Source organism: Schistosoma mansoni, chromosome W (assembly GCF_000237925.1).
Source record: "Schistosoma mansoni strain Puerto Rico chromosome W, complete genome".
NCBI lineage: Eukaryota > Metazoa > Platyhelminthes > Trematoda > Strigeidida > Schistosomatidae > Schistosoma > Schistosoma mansoni.
The window spans coordinates 16136364-16156325 of record NC_031502.1 but is presented as its reverse complement, the minus strand read 5'-3'; the positions used below and the strand labels follow the sequence as shown (position 1 = coordinate 16156325).

Sequence of the window (19962 nt, the reverse complement as noted above, 5' to 3'; positions counted from 1 at the left end):
CTTATATACGAGAACAACCATTGAGGACTATTTTCGCGATCCACGACCATTTGTTTTTCATGTGAAAATCTAGCTTTACTTATCATCCCTTTCAAAACGTTTCTAGTTCTACAATAAGTGGATCTGTACTTTTCAGAGCCTGTAGAAATAAGCGTACTTCAGTTATCTTTCCTTATCCCAAGAGGTTTTTCGACCTCACCAGTTATCTATGACGGGCAGTTATTGGGTCTATGTAATACTAAGCATGGTATAGATTTGGACGTAACCAAGTTAAGTGTGCCCCTAAATATGGACTATACTTCAGTCGATAAGCCAATATCTAATGACTAGTGAGTTTTTGCAAAACACTCTTGTTTGGTTGATATTGTTGTTCTCCACACGTTTATGCGAAGTCTAACCTGATCTTATGTCATGTCACAATCTCTAAACATGGATAATAAAAAGATATTTGCTAATGGTGGGAGAATACGTAGGTAGGCTAAATCCTCAGTCACATTGCACAGTGACAACAAACGTTTTGTTGGTGATTCAAGTCGTCGTCATAAGGAGTCCCGGACTTCCATATAAATAGGAAAACTGATTTCTTACCTATATGCCGAGGATTTGTTCGCAGTGATCTGCTGTCTCTCCACTTGCATATAATGAGTATGAGTAGTCTGCAAAGCGATATAACTACACATGTTTAACGCATTGAGATTCATTACATGCCTTCTGAAAATCGTCTTCAAACAAGTAAATTCTGTTCAGCATCAGCGGTCTAATCTATTCACCTGTATTAACCGAAATATTTCGTGAAATGAAAGCTCGACCAACAGCACTAGACATTTTCCTGCCAACGTAACCAAATGGTCCCTATGATTACACATCATTCTACTAACTGATATAACGTTGTTTTTCGAATGTAATACGATCTTCAACGAAGCGGGTATAACGGCAGCTTACCAATGGACAATTACCCAAAAAACAAATGCGAACTTTGCACTGAAAAAGAAAGATAACACACTTGAAACGATTTTAATCGACCTTCGTTAGATTTACAGACATCACTAGCCCACTAGATTATGCGAACACTACGAACTCATGCAAGCTATCACAGGCTCAATCAACCAGAAGAACTTTAAATACAGAATGCCCGCCTTGAACAATGCCGCTCAAGGTCGCGGAGGTGGATTTCACCTGATCCTGTTCTCCATACACTCCATGCGCCTTCTGAGTCGTCAACTCATTTCTTCCCTAGTTGTTTTCTCTTCCAGATAGTCTCACTTACTGCTCCTAACACTCCTCTAACACAAAAAGTATCATCAGACTAGACGCACACCTTCGAAGGACAACGTTACTCTGTATGCTCTCATTGTCAATGTGTTATTATGGATTACTACCAAATTTCACCAAACATAAGTTCTCCAGCCTTTTCTAGTCCGACGTGTTCTTTTATATCAGAAGAAGACAGGATTGATTCTGATATTGAAGCAGACATACTACAAGCTAACATCGGTATGAATCTATGATTTGTAAATTTCATTGTTTCAGATGAGAATACAACCGTCAGGACATGCTCTCCTGCTTCTCTGCAGTCATCGAAGCATCTGGGCACATCACAAGTGTTTATTCGTAAGGCTATGTTATCTTCTGTATCCTGTCAGCTTAAGAATGCTTCAGTTAAAAGCCATGTAGGTGACCCCTCCTGTGTGGTAAGTTAGCATTATTTATGTCCACAGTAAATTTCGAGTGTGCTATAATTTCATTGGCTTTGATGATCCATAGTTGAACAAACTTTTTATCGCCTCATAAATACACGACAATTGTTTTTCACTGCTATGTTTTTATTAACAAGGTGCTTCAAAAGTATTTGCATCAGTTAGCTGTACTTATGCCTGTGTATTGCATGCAAAATGTAAACATTTCACAAAACACCCACTACACTATCATTGTTAGCTACAAATGTCAGCTAATATCTCAACTACATGGATGGAAATGTCGTTTTGTAGGTTCATTTTTCTTTGATAAAAAACCTTAAACTTTAAGAATCGAAATATATTCCCCAATTCTCCTTGCGTACTCGACCGTATAATAACGTCGTTGGCTCCGTAGTTTTTTTTGCTATACTCAGATTTGCATTTTACTCCAGTCATTTTGAAAGACCTAGTTACTCATTTTCATTAATAACAAGATGGTAGATACAGTGTGCTTTCAATATTTATCAGGGTTTAAACACACCTTGTTTAGAGCTATAATAAATAACAAATGGTGAGTGCACTTGTGCTACTTCACTCATGCCTTCATGTGTAAGAGCGCACCTAAATGAATTAAAAATGGCCAGGACGTCTAAATACACCAGTCCACGAAGTTACTGACTCATGGTTAGGTTATGTACACGTTAATTTATCATTAAAGGACTACAAGTGAACCGTGATTAAATCTTAAGTGTAAATGAGAAGTTGGCTCTGATAGTTATGTCATTTTTTATCTTACTTTGAATATCTTGTCACATCTTAAACGTTCAATTACCACGTTTTATTGATTCCCGCTTTATTCTTGTAGACAGGTTTTATTATTTTCCTTCACTGTAGTAATACAAAGTCCAGGAAAATAAACAGTTGCATATTTTTATTCTGCTCAGGACTGTCTGCCAAGATCTTCAAGCATTTGGAGACATGCGTGCCACTCACCTCGAGTGTATATTTTCAGTCTTGTAGGCTAAGCCCCGACTACCTTCAGTGTTTTGCATTTTTGATCTTTGTTGATGGTATGTGCTAACCGCATAGAAATACGTGTATTAATTTCAGTTCTTAAAGAACAGACAAACTCTTGAAGCATTCATGTTCTTATGTGATTTATTTTTTGAGGAGAACAATTCACCTAACGGGTGTTACAAATAAATACGTACTGTATTCGAAAGTAGTCCATCACAAAACAAGTCGGGAAGAATATAGATAAACCGAGATCATGAATACATTTCGGCGTTTATTGTCTAAAAGTTTTGAACTATTATTTATTTAGCCAGAATCGAAGGTCGAGCAAAAAACTAAGCACAGGAACAGGCAGACTGACTTAACGGACACTTTAGAATAACTTACAAACCTTTTAATCGAACGATTAGTGTTCGTTTGTACTAGAGATACCAGTTGCTTCAGAGTAATAACTCCTGGTTTTCTTGAAAAGCGTCATATTGTGAATTCAAGTCTCGTTTCTCGTTAATTTTTGCTTCATTTCCCACCTTTATGGTTCGGGTCCTGAAAGATTAACTGATGATATCGTGTTGAACCCCATGGATTCTTGAATTAGTGTGCCGTAGTGTTAATTTGTTTTCTTTCTGTTTGTTTTTGAGACGACCATGTAGTTATACTGTTCTACGATATTGTTGTCTAGTTATTTTGCCCCCAAATGCCCTGGTACGGCCGAGAGTGGGGAGAGTCCGCTCTCCCTCTCGAAATGCTCTCACATGGCCAGCGAATATATAGCCTCTGCCAGGGAAGTCCTACTCACTGCCTTCTCGTGGCGGGGGTGTTGTTTACGAAATTGAGAGGACGAAAAGCGAATGTCCGGCACTTTAACCGGGTTGGTGGACACTTCGAGTCCACCTAAGGGAGTTGGAAAACCCTGATTCCAAACCGTTAGTGCACATGGGCTCCAGTATCCTGAGGGAACAAATGGCGTACGAACCAACTGTTGGTCACCGGCTACCATGGGACTGCATCTCCTCACGATGCTCCACTGCCTTGTGGACTAGACCTTCAGATCAAAGGCTCGGGGTGTGGCCCCCTAAGAAAACCACCTGCTTCAGTCTGGGCACCTGGGCAGTATCACAGCCCTCAAGCAAATCGAATGAGATTTGTGAGGCGCATATGTATCTGGTGCTTCCTTGTACCAATATTTATGTGTTTAAATAAATAAATAATGTCTAGTTATTTACGAAGTTGTAAATAATTATTAGAGCGAAACAACTTCCCTGATTATCTATGGTTTTACAGGAATCAGATTCGAAAATCTCAGGACATTATATGATATTTTAATTTATCTGTCTGTTAAAAACCCATTCTCATCTACTTCAGGATTTCGCGTAACTATTCTATTGGTCTGAATACAAAATGATCTCTAATCTGCAAAATATGTATACACATTTACTACACAGCAGCTCATTTTCTCAATAAGTCTTCTGGGGTGGGTAGATTAGTTGTTTTGGTAGTATACATGCATATATAATAAGTATGGTACGTGAAATAATTACATATATGGTAATTACGCTTTGTCATAGTTGCATGCTTTTGTTGCTACCTGTATTTTCTATTTGTGTGATATACTATAATAGTTAAATGTTATTCAGTAATTCAGGTTTTTTTCACTGCAAATCAACTGTAGTGTTTTGCTTCTAATCATGATCTCATCTGACTTATGCTCCAACTGTAAACCGGCTCAACGATTTGAGATTAGTATGTTTTCAATCAGTAGAATGGTTATCCATCAATCTTGTAGTTCCATTTTCCTTTAGTCAGCAAAAAGTATGTGTAGTTTATTCATTGACCATTGCATCAGCTGTAAAATTGTGTTCTTAGGTGTACTACAGACAGTTGATAAATACTTCATTCGTAATTTTGACAAACTTAATGTTTTTATATTTCTTTTTGACACCGAATAGAGTAACTTACTAGTTTTCTTACATATTTGTACTTCTCTAGTCTTTTCGCAAGTATGTGGCGATTGGGACAAACAAAGGTGTCATATTTATTTTCAGTAAGTCCACATTATCCGTTCCTACCATGCAAGTTTGCATGCTTTCGTACATTATCTCACATGTATTACGCTTGGATAATACTTTAAAACACATAAACATTGGTACAAAGGAAACACCAAATATATATACACCTTCGTCATTCGATTTGTGTGAGGGCTGGAATACTGCCCGGGTGCCCAAACAGAAGCAGGATCATGCTGTTATATTATCTGTTCAAAAGTGACAATGTATAAATATTTTATACCCATTTTAAAAGTTCATGATAAAGAGTAAAAGTAATCAAAATTAGAGAAAAATTGAATTAAATCCATATTGAAATCATAATTAAGCTGCATAATCTACTTTAGATATGTATATTTGTTTTTACTTTTCCTCTTGACTGTCTTATTAAAACGGTTACACTAATTAGCTACTGGATAGTATTCGATACCACCTTTCTATTCATTAGTAATTCAGATGAACTGATCATCAACGGACATCTCGGTAGCAACGTTTCTGGCTACGTCAGTAAGTAATACGATTCTGAATTTCCTAGTTCTTGTCCCGTAAAAATTGCAGATGTATCTTTTTGATGAATGCCAGCGAACATCATGCCCACGAGTTCCTACTTATTTTTTCCAACCGCATTCTCGTGGCGAGGGTGTTGTTTACGAAATCGAGAAGACGAAAAGCGAATGTCCGGCGCTCTAACCGGGTTGGTGGATACGAAGAACCCATCTAGGGGAATTGGAAAACCCTGATTCCAAACCATTAGTGCACATGGGCTCCAGGATTCTGAGGGAACAAATGGTGTATGAACTGATTGTTGGTCACCGGCTACCATGGGACTGCATCTCTTGACGTTGCTCCACCGCCTTATGGATTAGACCTTTAGGTCAAAGGCTCGGGATGTGACCCTCTAAGAAAACCACCTGCTTCAGTTTGGACACCCGGGTAGTATCACAGCCCTCACACAAATCAAATGAGTTTTGTGCCCCCTTGTACCAATATTTATGTGTTCAAATAAATAAATAAATAATGATTTATTAGAACACGAAAATTAGTAATTTAACTAACAGTACGCGTTTTATCGCTCTGCCCTTGTTTAGCCATTTACAATAATCAACTGGTTGTCCCTAATTTCAGTAGCTTCAACTTACGTAAATGAATATTGTTGCTATTTTTCATTCTTACTACAGCTGCTTGTAAATTTCTTGTCAGTTGTAAGAATTATAATCCGATTTGGTGTATTAAAACCTAGACATCTACACCGTTAAGAAACTTTCAAATAGTTTACCTGCACAAAATCGTTAATTAATATGGGTTTAACTGTCATTAAGTCGATAAACCTACTTGAAGTTTTTGGTTGGTTGTTCAGTGAAAGAAAAGTACTGCTGAAATAGAACACAATTTTCGCACTCCTGGAGTGCTCAGTACCAGGTTTGATTTTTTTCTTTGATTGCTGGAATAAATACAGGATATTTTTTATTATTGTAGTCGTGTTCCTTTTCCTTGTTAGGACTTTATTTTTTCATCTTTGATGATTAAACGGTCTGTTTTTAAACCTTACTAATGTCCGATTGCTTTAGTCTCATTGAATACAGTTAATATAGGTTCAAGGGCATTAGTATTTAGTGTTTTTCGATAGCAGTTATCTGCTAATCTAAACTAAACGTAGTGTTTTCCAATTTACGAGCTTTCGTTTATCAGTTCTTTTATATTACACCCAAAGCCTTAACCTAGTTTTATTGTTTGTTAGACCAAATATAGCGCTAATAGTGTTTTTATTGTCACCGAGGAAGATCTATACATTATGTCAACTAATCAAGCTTCTACCCCGTTGATCCGATATTCATTGTCATTATATGTTTCAACTCCCCAATTGCTCATTTCTGTTATATAGATTTACATCAAGTTCTGAGACTTTGTTTTGGCAACATAAGTCCACCAAATACTCCTGAAGCAAAAGCTGGAGAAGCTCAAGGCCCAATAACTGTCTTAAGCCAGAATCAAAATGGAACCTTATTAATGACTGCGTATAGTAGTGGTAGAATAGCCGTTTGGCAAATTCCTGCCTCAGTCTTATCTGAGAAATCTGGACAAGATACAATAATGGGTCGCCAGTATGCTCCTGATGACGAGTCAGATATACCGGAAACACCACAGGGAAACGATAGTGGTCTTAATCCTATCCACTTAAATTACAACTATGAACCACAAGAGATCTCAACGGCCCCAAAGAAGAGGGGTTCAGTTTCTTTTTCTAACAACAGTGGTTACGGGCGTCTTCTCTGTATGGTCGACGATGCACATGGAGTTGGTCATTCAATCAGTCTTTGTTGTTTTACTACTGTTTCCTCATTAGCTGCCTGTGTTGACACCGGAGGATCAGTATTTCAGCTTAAGTTTACGTGAGTTTGAAAACGATATTTTTTGTGATTAACGTCTATTTAGTTCCAAGATGTTGGAAACACAATAATTTTAGAAACTATGCTTCATTAATTTGAGTTCATATATGATTGTATATTTTTACCTTTCTGGATCCGATGAACTTTACATTTTGAATGACTAATGCATCTAACTTTCACATATCCTATTCTTTCTAAGTTCCTAACAATATTCACTGTACTGATCAAACTAAGTTTTATGAACTAAATAAGCTTGCTGTCTGAGTAAAATGCGTAAAATGTCCCCAAATGCCCTAGTACAACCAAGAGCTGGGAGAGTCCGCTTTCCCTCTCGAAATGCTCTCACATACCCACGCGTATACAGCCACTTCCAAGGAAGTCCTACTCACTGCCTTCTCTCGGAAGGGGTGTTATTTACGAAATCGAGAAGACGAAAAGCGAATGTCCGGCGCTCTAACCGGGTTGGTGGACACGAAGAACCCATCTAGGGGAATTGGAAAACCCTGATTCCAAACCATTAGTGCACATGGGCTCCAGGATTCTGAGGGAACAAATGGTGTATGAACTGATTGTTGGTCACCGGCTACCATGGGACTGCATCTCTTGACGTTGCTCCACCGCCTTATGGATTAGACCTTTAGGTCAAAGGCTCGGGATGTGACCCTCTAAGAAAACCACCTGCTTCAGTTTGGACACCCGGGTAGTATCACAGCCCTCACACAAATCAAATGAGATTTGTGCGGCGCATATCTGTTTTGTGCCTCCTTGTTTATGTATTGGAATAAATAATCAATAAACGTTGGAAACTATGTGCTATCAACATAAACTTTGTTTCTGAAGTAAAGAAAATAGATTTCAGAAGACATTATATAGCAATACTATATGTTTATTGAACAGTTTTATTTAACGGTTTAGTTCAACTCTAAGCACCACTTATTTTCACTGATGACCATTAACTCGGTGGTGAACTAATTCTGTTAAGCTAGGTACTTTTCCGAAGAGCTTTATCGTTATTCTGTGGTTATTGTATATATTTTTTGTTAATGTCTTCTTAATATTGGCATATTATTTCTAATTGTAGACAAGGGTTAGTTGGTATGAAGGGCGAATCCATGTGTTTCTTTTCTGGGAGGTAAGTTTTTTAATAACAGCTTGTTAACTGAATGTTTCTTGTCGGCATTTCATTGTCCAATGTCAGTGTTCATTAGAAATATGTAACTTATTTTGATTTTTATTGTCATTGCAGTTACATAAAAAGGTTCTCTTAAATAGTCGAAATTTCAATACAAAGTTCTACAAATAGAAATAGATAATTTGTACTTATTTAAGTCTCTGAAGAATATGAACGAATATTTTTGATCACATTCATTTGAAACATTCTCTAATTTGTTTTATTTTTCTCATTACTTACGTCCCTATTTAAAAAACGTCTATTAGTCATTTTTTTGATAGAGGTGCACACTGTTATCACCATAACTTTTTAATTGACACCTAATTTCGTTCATGTAAGGCCCTGTGTTTGCACTGTTAATCTTTTATGTCTTTAGTTTTATTGGAGAAAATGCCCTATTGAAAAGTCACTTTTTAAACAAATGATGGTGAACCGTTACAGTAACACCAAAGCAATTTTATAAAGAAATACGAATCAACTTAGTATCTGAAATAAGTTGGAGCAGCATTAAGGTTTTTTTATAAAAAAAACTCATTGCGGTTATTTCTATGGTAGATGTGTACATACACTGACGTGACAGTTTCTGTTCGTTTTTCCTCAGTCATGGAGAAATATGTGCAATGGAACCTCTTGGATTGAATGCGTCGAAAACTAATGGACATTTTGATTCAAAACAGTTAGATGATCAACTTAAAGAAGCTAAGCAGTCGATCCTAAGTTCTTCTGCTCTTCTGGCTCTGGCTTCGTTTACCAAACTGATCATTGTACAATTGCGTCCTCGTGTTCAAGTATCTCACTGGCAGGTTTTGAAAGTTAGTTTTTAGATAGTATCTTCACTTATTTTCGTCCCAGATTAGTCAACGTATTCCTTTGTTGCTTGTTTTGATGCCACAAAAATTATTATGGAGCTCATTATATGTGAAAAAATTATATTTGAAATAGTCTCAGCGATTGAAATTTAAATAATTCCAACATTTCGTCCAGCTAACTTGTCTGGACTTCTTCAGGGAAATAATCAAAATCATCAAAGAAATATATAGTGTTTTTTTAACAATCATAACAAAATCTCTGCTACTTTAATCCAATCATATTTGGATGTCGAAGTTTTTGTAAACAGGATAATATGAGTCAGTTGAATGAGAATCAAGTGAAAAGTTCAACGATGTGAATTAAAGGAAACTGGATAAATTGTGTATATGTATGTATGTGTAAGATGAGTTATTAATGAATGATATTCAGTGTTGGAATTATTGGAATTATTTAAATTTCAATCGCTGAGACTATTTCAAATATAATTTTTTTCACATATAATGACTTCTCTATACTCGGCGCCCAATTATTGTCAAACTATTCGTTCTAACCTTGACGAATATTCGTATTTATTATGGAGCTGTTGGGATGTTTATTTTTGCTATGATAACTTGATATAAATACTTAGTTGATTATGGAATAATAATGAAACCAAATGTCATTTCGATTAATAGTCTAATGGACTAAATGATTAATTGTTTAATATTCTCTTCTTTTTACTATCAAGCTGAGTAGGTTAATAATGTATCTGATTAATGTTAGATTTTCAGCTTCATGAGGTTGTACTTAAATCCTTAACATGAATGCTTTTATTTAAAAGAGGTAATGATTGTATTGTGTGGTGCAGACTTGCAGGTAAGATGATTATGGTATTTTTCTGACTACACAGTTCAATTTTTTATTTATTCCAGGGACCACCTGCATTCCTTCCGTTTTTAAATTGGTATTGGAGTGCTGATTCTCCTGATAATGCATTTATTGCTTTTGGCCGAGGTTCGATTGTTTACATTATGCAAGTTTCTAAGATTTCCCAGTCAGACAACACTTCTGTTACTTCTTTACGACTAACTAATTCTCCTTTTCCTGATAGTTCCACCCTATTACGTGCGCATACTTCCAAGAATAGTGAAAATCAGCTTGGTTTTAGATTGTTATATTCTTTTAGTTTCGAACAAAACTTTCTCAACCTGAAGGTAAATAATATTTGATTGTATGTAGTTGAACAGATTATCATGTGGTTTATCTATTTTTCTAAAATTGTTGAACTGGTAATGCTGTTTATTCATAAATATATATATATATATATATATATATATATATATGGGCGGATAGATAAATTTGGAGAAAATTGGTATGATTCAGGTTATTCCTTAAATACCAGGTCACTGTTTTAGTTACTTGATCATACTGGATAAAAAAGTTGAATATGAATCTGACTGTCACACACTTGACTAGTGTATTACATTCATCCTTAATCTGTGAAATATATCACCTACATAATAAGTCTCGTTTCTTTCTACCTGTTGTTATGAAATGAATTGTTCAAATTATTGTGTTCACATCTACATTTCGATTTCTACTTGATGCTTTTGTTTTATTCGATTTCACTTTTCTTATTTCTTGTTTTGCTTTGGCTTTCATTAGTGGATCTCTTTTAATCAACTTATCGTTGTAAATGAATGTGAACAACTTCATTTGTTGAATAGTATAACTGGGGAAATGCTAGAAGTAAGCCTTATTCTCTTGTTTATCAGTGGTGTTTTTTTTAAATGATTATCCTTGGTGCTATTATTGTCATTCGTGCTCGGCAGATTGTTATCGTTATTATACTCTGGGTAATTTATTATTAATAGTGTTTCATTTGAAAGATCATAGTTGTTAATCACTCAAGGTTGAGGAAGCCTAATCCCTTTTTATGCATATGGAATATAATTCAGTGGATCACTCTTCGTTTAATAGGTTGTGAATACATTACATTCGTCTTTCTTTTGTTTATTGTAACAAAATTTCAACTCAGTATGATAAACAAGTTACTTGTAAAGATAATTGTTTTTAGCAAGAACTCTTATTACACTGTTTCTGCATACCGCATTTGCATTCCACCAATTTGGTGTTAAACGTAGTACTGCGTATGTTCCAACTAACTATTACCCAAAGTTAAAAGTAGGTTTTCTGATTAGATAACTATTCACTTTAAATAAGAATTTTATTTCTTTCGAAACTCCTTTCGATTTGCTACTTAGAACATCTCACTTATTTATTTATTTGATGTGAATTTTTATATAACTGTTGTGTAAATACAAGAGACGGTTATCTCCTTTTTTTGTTACCACTTCATTTTTTTCGATTCAAATTAAATATGAGTATGGAAAATATAACAGACACATGTATTCGTTATTCTCTACTATTTACCACAGGATGTGTTGGTCGCATTGTCGATGAGATTTTACTCACTTTATAAAAACAAGTCAGTGTATCCCCATTTCATCTCATACAAAGTTAGCTATCACAAACTTTTCTTTTCTGAAAGCCCGCCACTTATTTGGTTTTTTATGGTTTGTTCAATTTCAAAGACTAACCGAGAATAACTAGTCTGTTATTATCACGGAAAATTCATGTACTTACACCTTTTATCTCATCATAATAGCAACAGATTGAGAATCAAGTCAGTCAGCTACAACCTAGGACCAGCCACATATATCCATCGGTCCAAGGTTCATACCTCATTAGCACAACAAGATGAACACCGAATTCATAGAAGTAATTAATGCAGTGGTAGTAATATATAAAATTTATTATTTATTTATTTGAACACATAAATATTAGTACAAGGGGGCACCAGATATATATTCTCCCCACAAAACAATGAGAATGGGAAGAGACAAATAGGGTAAGGTGCATATAAGAAAAAAAAAAGAAAAGAACAACAGTAACCACAGATTAGTGTATGTTGATGTAATAATAATAATAATAATAATGGAGGTAACAGAAATGTACAACCAGAAGAACACTTTCAGTTAAGGAAGTTATAACCACTTTTTATGAAGAAAGTAAAAGAGTTACAGCAGGATCGCCACTGGCTTCCATTCTGAGCCATATCTGATAACATCTCTAGCCACTATGTTGCACCATCTCTAGGACCCCAACCAGGGATCCGTGAAGGACCAACAGAAGCCAGTCCTATACATCCTTCTTCCATATCACGACAACACGACACCTCTGAAGCCAATCCATCTGGACTAGCTGCTCTTCCTCGTTTCAGATTAGTTATAGCCTTTTGAACTTCAGGTAGGGTCGGGGGGCCTACTTCGATGTTCCATTCAGACTGTCTGGGAATAGTGGGTAGTTGTGCAGTAGCTGAAGGCCAGCTGAGCTGCTCCTTAAAGTGTTCTACCCATCGTTCTAAACGTCTGGGCTGAGAGCAGATAAGGGTTCCGTCTTTTTCCGAGATCGTTTCACTTACACTTGATTTATTAATTCCGGTTTCTTTTATTAGTCTGAAGAGTTGTCTGGTGTTGCCTACAGCCTCTGACTTTTCCATCTCTTTGACTTTCGTTGCCCACCACTACTCACGATCGTTCCTTAGACTTTTGGTTAACCTAGATCTGACTTGTTTTCGCTCTTCGTTGTGTTCAGAGCCTGATGGGATGAGATTACGAGAATCCATCAGTACAATAAACTTAGAAGAAATCCATTGGTTTTTTGTAACCCTTTGGTTTGAATTACTAATAGATGTTACTGCTGTTTGTATATCTTTCCAAGCAACATATGGGTCAGCCTCGTTTACAGGACTGCCTAGATGTGAACTCAGTTGTTCCTGGAACTTACTTTCGGCTTTCTCGTCCTCCAGTTTAATTCTAATGGGTCTTCTTAGTGTAGTTTTTCTGCGTCCAGTGAGGCACAAGCAAATGCGTGCTCGTATTAGATTATGATCATAGTCCATACATGTATTCCAGAACGAGCGGTGGTCTTCTATCGAGCCTCTTCAACGATGACTGATGGCAATATGGTCTATTTGAGTCCATCGTTGGTTTGGTGCTAGGGTTCGCCATGTTAGACAAAGTCTCTCCTTGTGCCTAAAATTTGTGTTTGCTAAAAATAAACGATTGTCTGAGCATAGTTGCAACAGACGATCACCATTATCTGTTAGCTGAGCCGGAATACTAAAATACCCATCTGAATGTTTTTGTCTTTGGTTTAAGCTACCTACTTGGGCATTAAAGTCACTTGCTACGAGTACTATGTCTGAGTTTTTAGCTTTTCAAAGAAGTTCAAAGAGCTTTCTGTAAAATTCATCTTTCACTTCATCCAGGCTACAGTCAGTGGGATCGTAGGCAGAAACGACAAAAAGACAACATGTGTCCCTATCCTTCCGAGTTCTTACGGAGTCGTTTAGCCGAACAACACATAGGCGACTACTAACTGGGATCCACTCTAATAGTGCTTTTTCTTCCCTTGTACTCTGTGCTATGCCTACACCTGCAAGTCCACGAGAACTAGCCATCGGGTCGCCAGATACACGGAGGTTGTATCTCGTCGGCTCTTCGTTTTGGCGAGGTGAAGTCAAATGAATGACCACACTAGGATTCTGTACACGTGTTTTGGAGACACAGCATACACCAACGGTACGAGATTCTGGGGTTTTAGCCAACGAGCCCCGCTGGTCGATTTGACATAGGGTACGTACGTTGAAGGCTCCAATGTGTATTTTGAAGCGAGGTTCCAGTAGACATAGGACAATTTTTTGCTCACTAGAATCGTTGGTTTTGAGAATCAAGTACACTAACATACATTCTTTTGTTTCTCGACTCATATAAATTGTTATTTGTTTTTTCGTGTACAGAAGTAATAGACGATTCACCGTAGTTTTTTTTAAAACATATCTTAAAAACAAGAAACATAAACAGCATCACTTTTGAATTCAGTCATTGTTACTTAGTTAAGTGACATATCTTTCCTTTGGAATATTCCCAAAAGAACCCTGTTACCTACCTACCTACCGTGATTGTGACCAAATACCGATGTTTGTCTTGCGTTAACATGACAACTGGATACAGTGTATTTGTTAGTGATCAGTTATCGCTTGACACAGTATCTAACTAATCGCTCCTGGTAGTTTGTACATGACAATTTCCCAGGTTTTTATTCCAGCTTCAATTATTACTTGTTATCAGTTTAACTAATAGTGCAGTGAACGAGAACACAAATGGGGACATTCGAATGTATTTGAACACAAAATTACAGAATCTCTTAGTGAAATCTAAAAGCTACACAGTAAATTCTTTACTTGCAAAATGTCAATCAGTTATTTCAGACTTCATTGTTTTTTAGTTTCTACACCAACCATTCTCTGTTCTCGTTCTCTTTCCTTCGATATTCATAACCTTTTGCATCCAGTCATCTCACTTTCGATTGATGGTACATACTACTAATATCTGTCGACATCAGTAGCACACACCACAACAGTTCTATCTTAGATTACATGAATAGTAATTTTTTTAGCTCATTAATATTATTTACTATATAAGGTGCAATATATAATTTCTTGTAATCCTTTTTTAGACCATTGATATCTCAAATATTCATCTCCGTTTTCATTCGGATTTGTTTAAGTATCCGAAAATTAGTGAAGCTCTTGTAAGTTGTTATAAATGTTATAACTTTCCGTTTGATTCGAGTTAACTAATTTACTTTGTTTGATATTTTGACCGGTATTACGCACCAGTACTTCTTTGATATCGTATGTTTTGTTTTTACGTCAAATGAATGGCTGAAAACTTCAAGAAAAAGTGAAGTGTTCGAATTTTTCCATATATGACTCATAGCTTGTCCTGTTGACTTCTATCTTGATTAGTTATTGTTAACTTCTAACTTATCATTATCTGCCTCTTTATTTTGGTCGTATCTCCCTTTGACCTGACCCCTAATCCCTTATTTGTCCATCATTTTTCTGATTAGTTGGTAATTTGGATCAATTTTGTGTTTGTTGATTGACCTGAGTCTCGAACTTCTAAACTTAAGTTTATATGTCACAGTCATTTTGTGATGGCTATATTGATTTTGGCTGACTGATAGTCGTTTAATAGTCTGCCTCCAGTCTCAAGCTTTGATATAGGGGTCGAGATTTGAACTCGCATTCCAGCCATTAAAGTTCGTAATGCTATATAAAAGCAGTTGCATAGTCGATTTCCAAAAGTAAGAAATTCATGTGCGCAGTATTTCGAGTTTTACTTTGCAACATTACTGACAAAATTTTATAACTAGTGTACATTTTGGATTCATCGTTTAAAATTTACTGGACAAGCTTTATTTATCATGACGGGGTGAGTGCTGATTTGTAATGTCGTACATAATTTAAAATATTTGTTTACTTATTTCAAATTCATGTTTACTTTCTTATTAAATAGTCTTTGACAACTGCGTGGTGTGTTAAGAAATAAATTCGTTAAATAAAAGTTTGTCAACACTTTGCTGATGTTTTAGCCGAATGATATATATATATATATATATATATATATATATTTGTCCATAAACTCTGTTTTTTATTAATCTCATTTTGTGCAGGCTTTTGCTGGCGAACGAGCTTGTATGCATTCCATTACTGCTTATGGGTCTCAGCTATTGATCCTTGGTGAAACTGGGTTGTATCTGATAGCATTACGTACATGGAACGAGGTAAACTTTAGCTCCGATTTTAAGAAAGAAATTACGCAATAAATTCATTTATTTTGAAGCAACATCTTGTTACTATAATTTCCAATTATAAAAAATGTTTCAAATACCTTTTGATTGTTTTTTGTTTGTTTTCAAGTACTAAATATGTCATTAAATAAAAAGAATAACCTTAGTAATGACTGATGTCCAGGGTAACTACAAATTTTCATAATGATTGATCATGGTTGTTTGTGATAGAAACCAATATACTCAGTTATATATCGGTTATCTGTAAAAAAAACACATCGGAAAATGAACTGAGAAATGATGTAGTAGTTAGTGAAGCTTTTTATTTTAATAGTCATTTGTCTGAATGAATTGTAGACACATACTTCGGTTTACGAAACCGGATAGTATCATTAGCCCTCATATCTAAGTATTTAATGAATAACTTAATTTAAATTTCAAATTGACTCGTAGGACAAATACAGGTAAACACTTCCTCTTGCTATAACTTCTGTTAAATTTCAAAAATTCCAAGATAGTGTTTTGAAAAATAATCCAGAGGAAACGTATTGTACTGATCAGATTCTTACTCTTACCATTTGTTCCTCAAAAACACGTATTTACTGGTGCCGCGTAACAACTGTATTACTTTACTTGAAGATGATCTTCAGGTTTGGTGTTGATTATCCTGGTGATTTTCTTCATGATTAAAGAAAGTATCTAGAAAAGTTGTCATCAAAAACTCTTCATTTAGAGAATTGTTGTAGTCTGTCCTCTGTACTGAATAACAAAAGAAATTCTTTTAGCGATACAAGTCTTCAATTCTGTTTAATGTATACGTTTGCATATTACTGAGACCAAATCCCTTTAATGATGAATACACACTACCTTAACTACCATATGTGAACACCATCGACTTATAGTGTTCGGAAGATGCTTATATGTGAGAATTCGTAACCAGATTCTTTGGAACTAATCTCCACAAGGACGTCATTTGATCGATCCCATGCAGAAGCCTCCCCGACCGTTGCTGCTACCTTGACGTGGTGGTCGGGCTTGCCTATCGTGATGATTCAATCGAGCTATACTGGCTGGAACAATCGTTCCTCAAGGTCCTACCATGCCAGGCAGGTCGTTTGAAGAGCGGTGAGACTAAAAGCAGCAAACCCAAGGTACGAAGGCGAAGTCGTACTGCTGACTGTACAGAGGTGTGACGGCAGTAAGGTGTTTCCTTCAGACAACCAGCATGACAGCGATGCTGTCTTCCCACAAGGAGGGGTGGGGTTAGAAAAGGTCGACCCTAGAAATGCACACCTCGCCTTATCCCACGGATATCCGTCTCCGGCGGTAAGGTCCTTTGAAGAACGGAGCTAACACAAAAACTACCCACAAAATGGTCGTGTGCGACCGACCTCAAGCAGTTGTCCCTTGGGCACTACGGTCACGCTCTCAGGTCATTAAGACCACTTCTAACCCAATTTCCTTTTCAGGTACCCCTAGAAGAACCCTTCCACGGTGTGGGCAACCGGGAAGTGATAACTACCCTCATACCTCTAACAGCACTCAAGACCACTGTATTCATAATCAATCTCCTTCTTCAATTCCTACTATTCCTTCTACCTTGACCTTCAACACTAAACTTCCTCTTCCGGAAGAAGCCTGTTAATGATCAGACATCTGGCTATCTGCTACAACTCTGTCTTGATTATTCAAAACAGGGCTCTTTTGAGAAACAAATGTTTAGTTACAGTTCAATAATTATTTCCTTCGTAGTATTTCTTGTTTAGCAAGATAAAAGTAATTATTCGAAAATTTAAATAGTCGCTACATTACATAATATTTAACAACAACGAAAGTTCAGTATTATGTAAGAATCAAGAGACGGATATTGAGAACATATAAAACTACAAAGGTGAACAAAATAAGAACATTGAATATTTTTAAAAGGATGAGGTTAATCAAAGTCCAGCTAAAACTCGCTCCCATATTAATGGGCAAGGTAGAGAGAGAAGTTGTACAAACTTCTTTTGAATGCAAATGTTAGGCTTGTGAACATGGATTCCGATAGCTTCAGCATTATACAAAAAATGGATTCGTAAACCATGTGGTAAACTCGATGAAACATAGTAGATAATCTCAACAGCTTTATTCAGATCAACTTAATGTTTTGTGTCCACCAAATAAGCGAGAATATAACTCTTGATTATTCGTACCTGTCCTTCGCTTAACCAACATGGATTGTGTTCTGGTATGAAATGATGGGCGGGACTATAATTTGTGTATGACTCAATCAGATTTAAGAAACCAAGTCTTGGATGTTGGCGCGAAATTCACTTATTCAATTCTGTTTTGGCATTATGGCTAGTATCACTTCGTAGTGAAAACACTAACTAATTCCGAACCCTAACTTCCAACTCTAAACCTAATCTTGATTCTCCTCCCTAATTTATAACTCCCTTTTAGCCCTGGTAAGCAGGTGAATATTCTCAAGGTCACTTTCGCAGTACTCAAAGGTTGTCCATAAATTGTAGTCTCACCGCAATGACGTTCTTGCCGAATTGTACGTTCTATATAACTGGCTCCAGAAGAATATTTGAATTGGTAAATACACATAAATGTGGCGAATTCAGACAGTCTATCTGTATTGATGGTTCTCATTATCAGGCGTTTGTAGAAAACCACATTCAATGTTAGCCTAACATTGATCGGTTCATGATCGCAATTAAACATTCAACAATCTCCGCAACCCTATACTGATAAAACCACACCCAGTTTGGCTGCAGTTAATGTTTTCTGCACCTCATTTCTTAGCCTCTCAGTTACAACTTCCTCAATAGGGTCATTTAGGAATTGTAATTTTGAGAACATAAATTTCTCGGATCAGTAGTGACATTCTGTCTTCTTTTCATTTCATTCATGTGTTTGTTCATGAATTTCGTTGGAAATCCATTCCTATTAATTATTTATTTATTTATTTAAACACATAAATATTAGTACAAGGAGGCACTAGATATATATGCTTCACACAAAATATCGTCATTTTATTTATGCGAGGGCTCGGACCGAAGCAGACTACGAATATTACTTAATTTACATTGATGTTATCAGAGCAAATCATTCTAGGACTATGAGTCAGGATCTTTACTAGGTTTCTTTTATACCTAATCGGTACAACACTATAGAAAGCAGTATGTTATCCAACTGCAATTTATTGAGACGATAGGTACTTTACACTTCACGGTGATCAATATATCACAGTGAAGAAATAAACATTTCATCAAATAGATAAGTATAACTTGACATTTATTCCGTTGGTTTCAGTACATTGTTTTTTTTTTCGAATTTCCGATATTTTTATTGTACGATAGCTATTCTGAGTATTTTCATAAATGTACCTCAAATTTGTTCCAAAATTATGTCTTCAAACGAAATTATGTTTTAGAGTGTTATTTTTCTTCTACGCCGTAAAGAACTTCAATTGGGTCTTAATTATATGGAAGCTGCATTAAAACCATTAACAACTGTCAAGCAAACTAATGTTTCTTATTCTTCCAATCAAACAATAGATAATGATTGCAATGAGTCTTTATTGTATAATCAAATTCTGGCTATTCTTCATGACGAGGTGCTTCATGTATTAGCGACTCAGAATGATGAAAATGATAATTGGATATCTGCGTCTTCAGTCATTGAATCAATTTTTAGGATATCTCGCATGATTAAGAAGCCGTAAGTGTTTTTTCTACATAGTCTAGCAACAAATTATGTACTAATTCAAGTACTGTATTTTAGTCGTTTTTGGGTTTTCATTCCATAGCTTTGGAGCTCATCATTGGAGAAACCTAAAACCTAGCACAAATACCTATCGGTCCAAGTTGTTACACTACGTTAGCTCAGTGGGATAAAATTATTTAGACAAATACCAAAGTATATATATATTGGTAATATCTTTGAAAGTAAAAAAGATTAGAGGTGGAAAATAAGATGGGAAAGAAGAGAGTTGGTTTACGAATTAAAAGATCTGAATAATTTTCAAACTCGAGATCTAAGCGAAGATAAAGTTTAAATGTATCTGTGCTATTGAGATCAATCCTGAGCCTTGTTGCCCTACGTCTTGATACGTTGATCACGATAAATGCTCTGACTTCGGTCGGATATTCAACACCTACCAACATGATTCAGAGCAACAAGCGATGAATTCA

The 19962-nt window shown here is 36.0% G+C and overlaps 1 protein-coding gene across 1 annotated transcript in view; it reads left to right on the top strand.

Moving 5' to 3' along the window:
• Positions 1-1134: 1134 nt before the first annotated feature.
• Positions 1135-19962, top strand: part of Smp_171880 (hypothetical protein) — a gene marked incomplete at its 3' end in the record, with an annotated part of 52279 nt that continues 33451 nt past the window's right edge. The window contains exons 1-10 of the mRNA XM_018788752.1: positions 1135-1494; positions 1531-1670; positions 4677-4731; positions 6615-7122; positions 8201-8251; positions 8892-9102; positions 10012-10293; positions 14663-14737; positions 15665-15775; positions 19203-19489. Coding sequence (XP_018654264.1) covers positions 1368-1494; positions 1531-1670; positions 4677-4731; positions 6615-7122; positions 8201-8251; positions 8892-9102; positions 10012-10293; positions 14663-14737; positions 15665-15775; positions 19203-19489 — 1847 coding nt within the window. The 5' untranslated portion in view covers positions 1135-1367. The remainder of the gene's footprint in view (positions 1495-1530; positions 1671-4676; positions 4732-6614; positions 7123-8200; positions 8252-8891; positions 9103-10011; positions 10294-14662; positions 14738-15664; positions 15776-19202; positions 19490-19962) is intronic.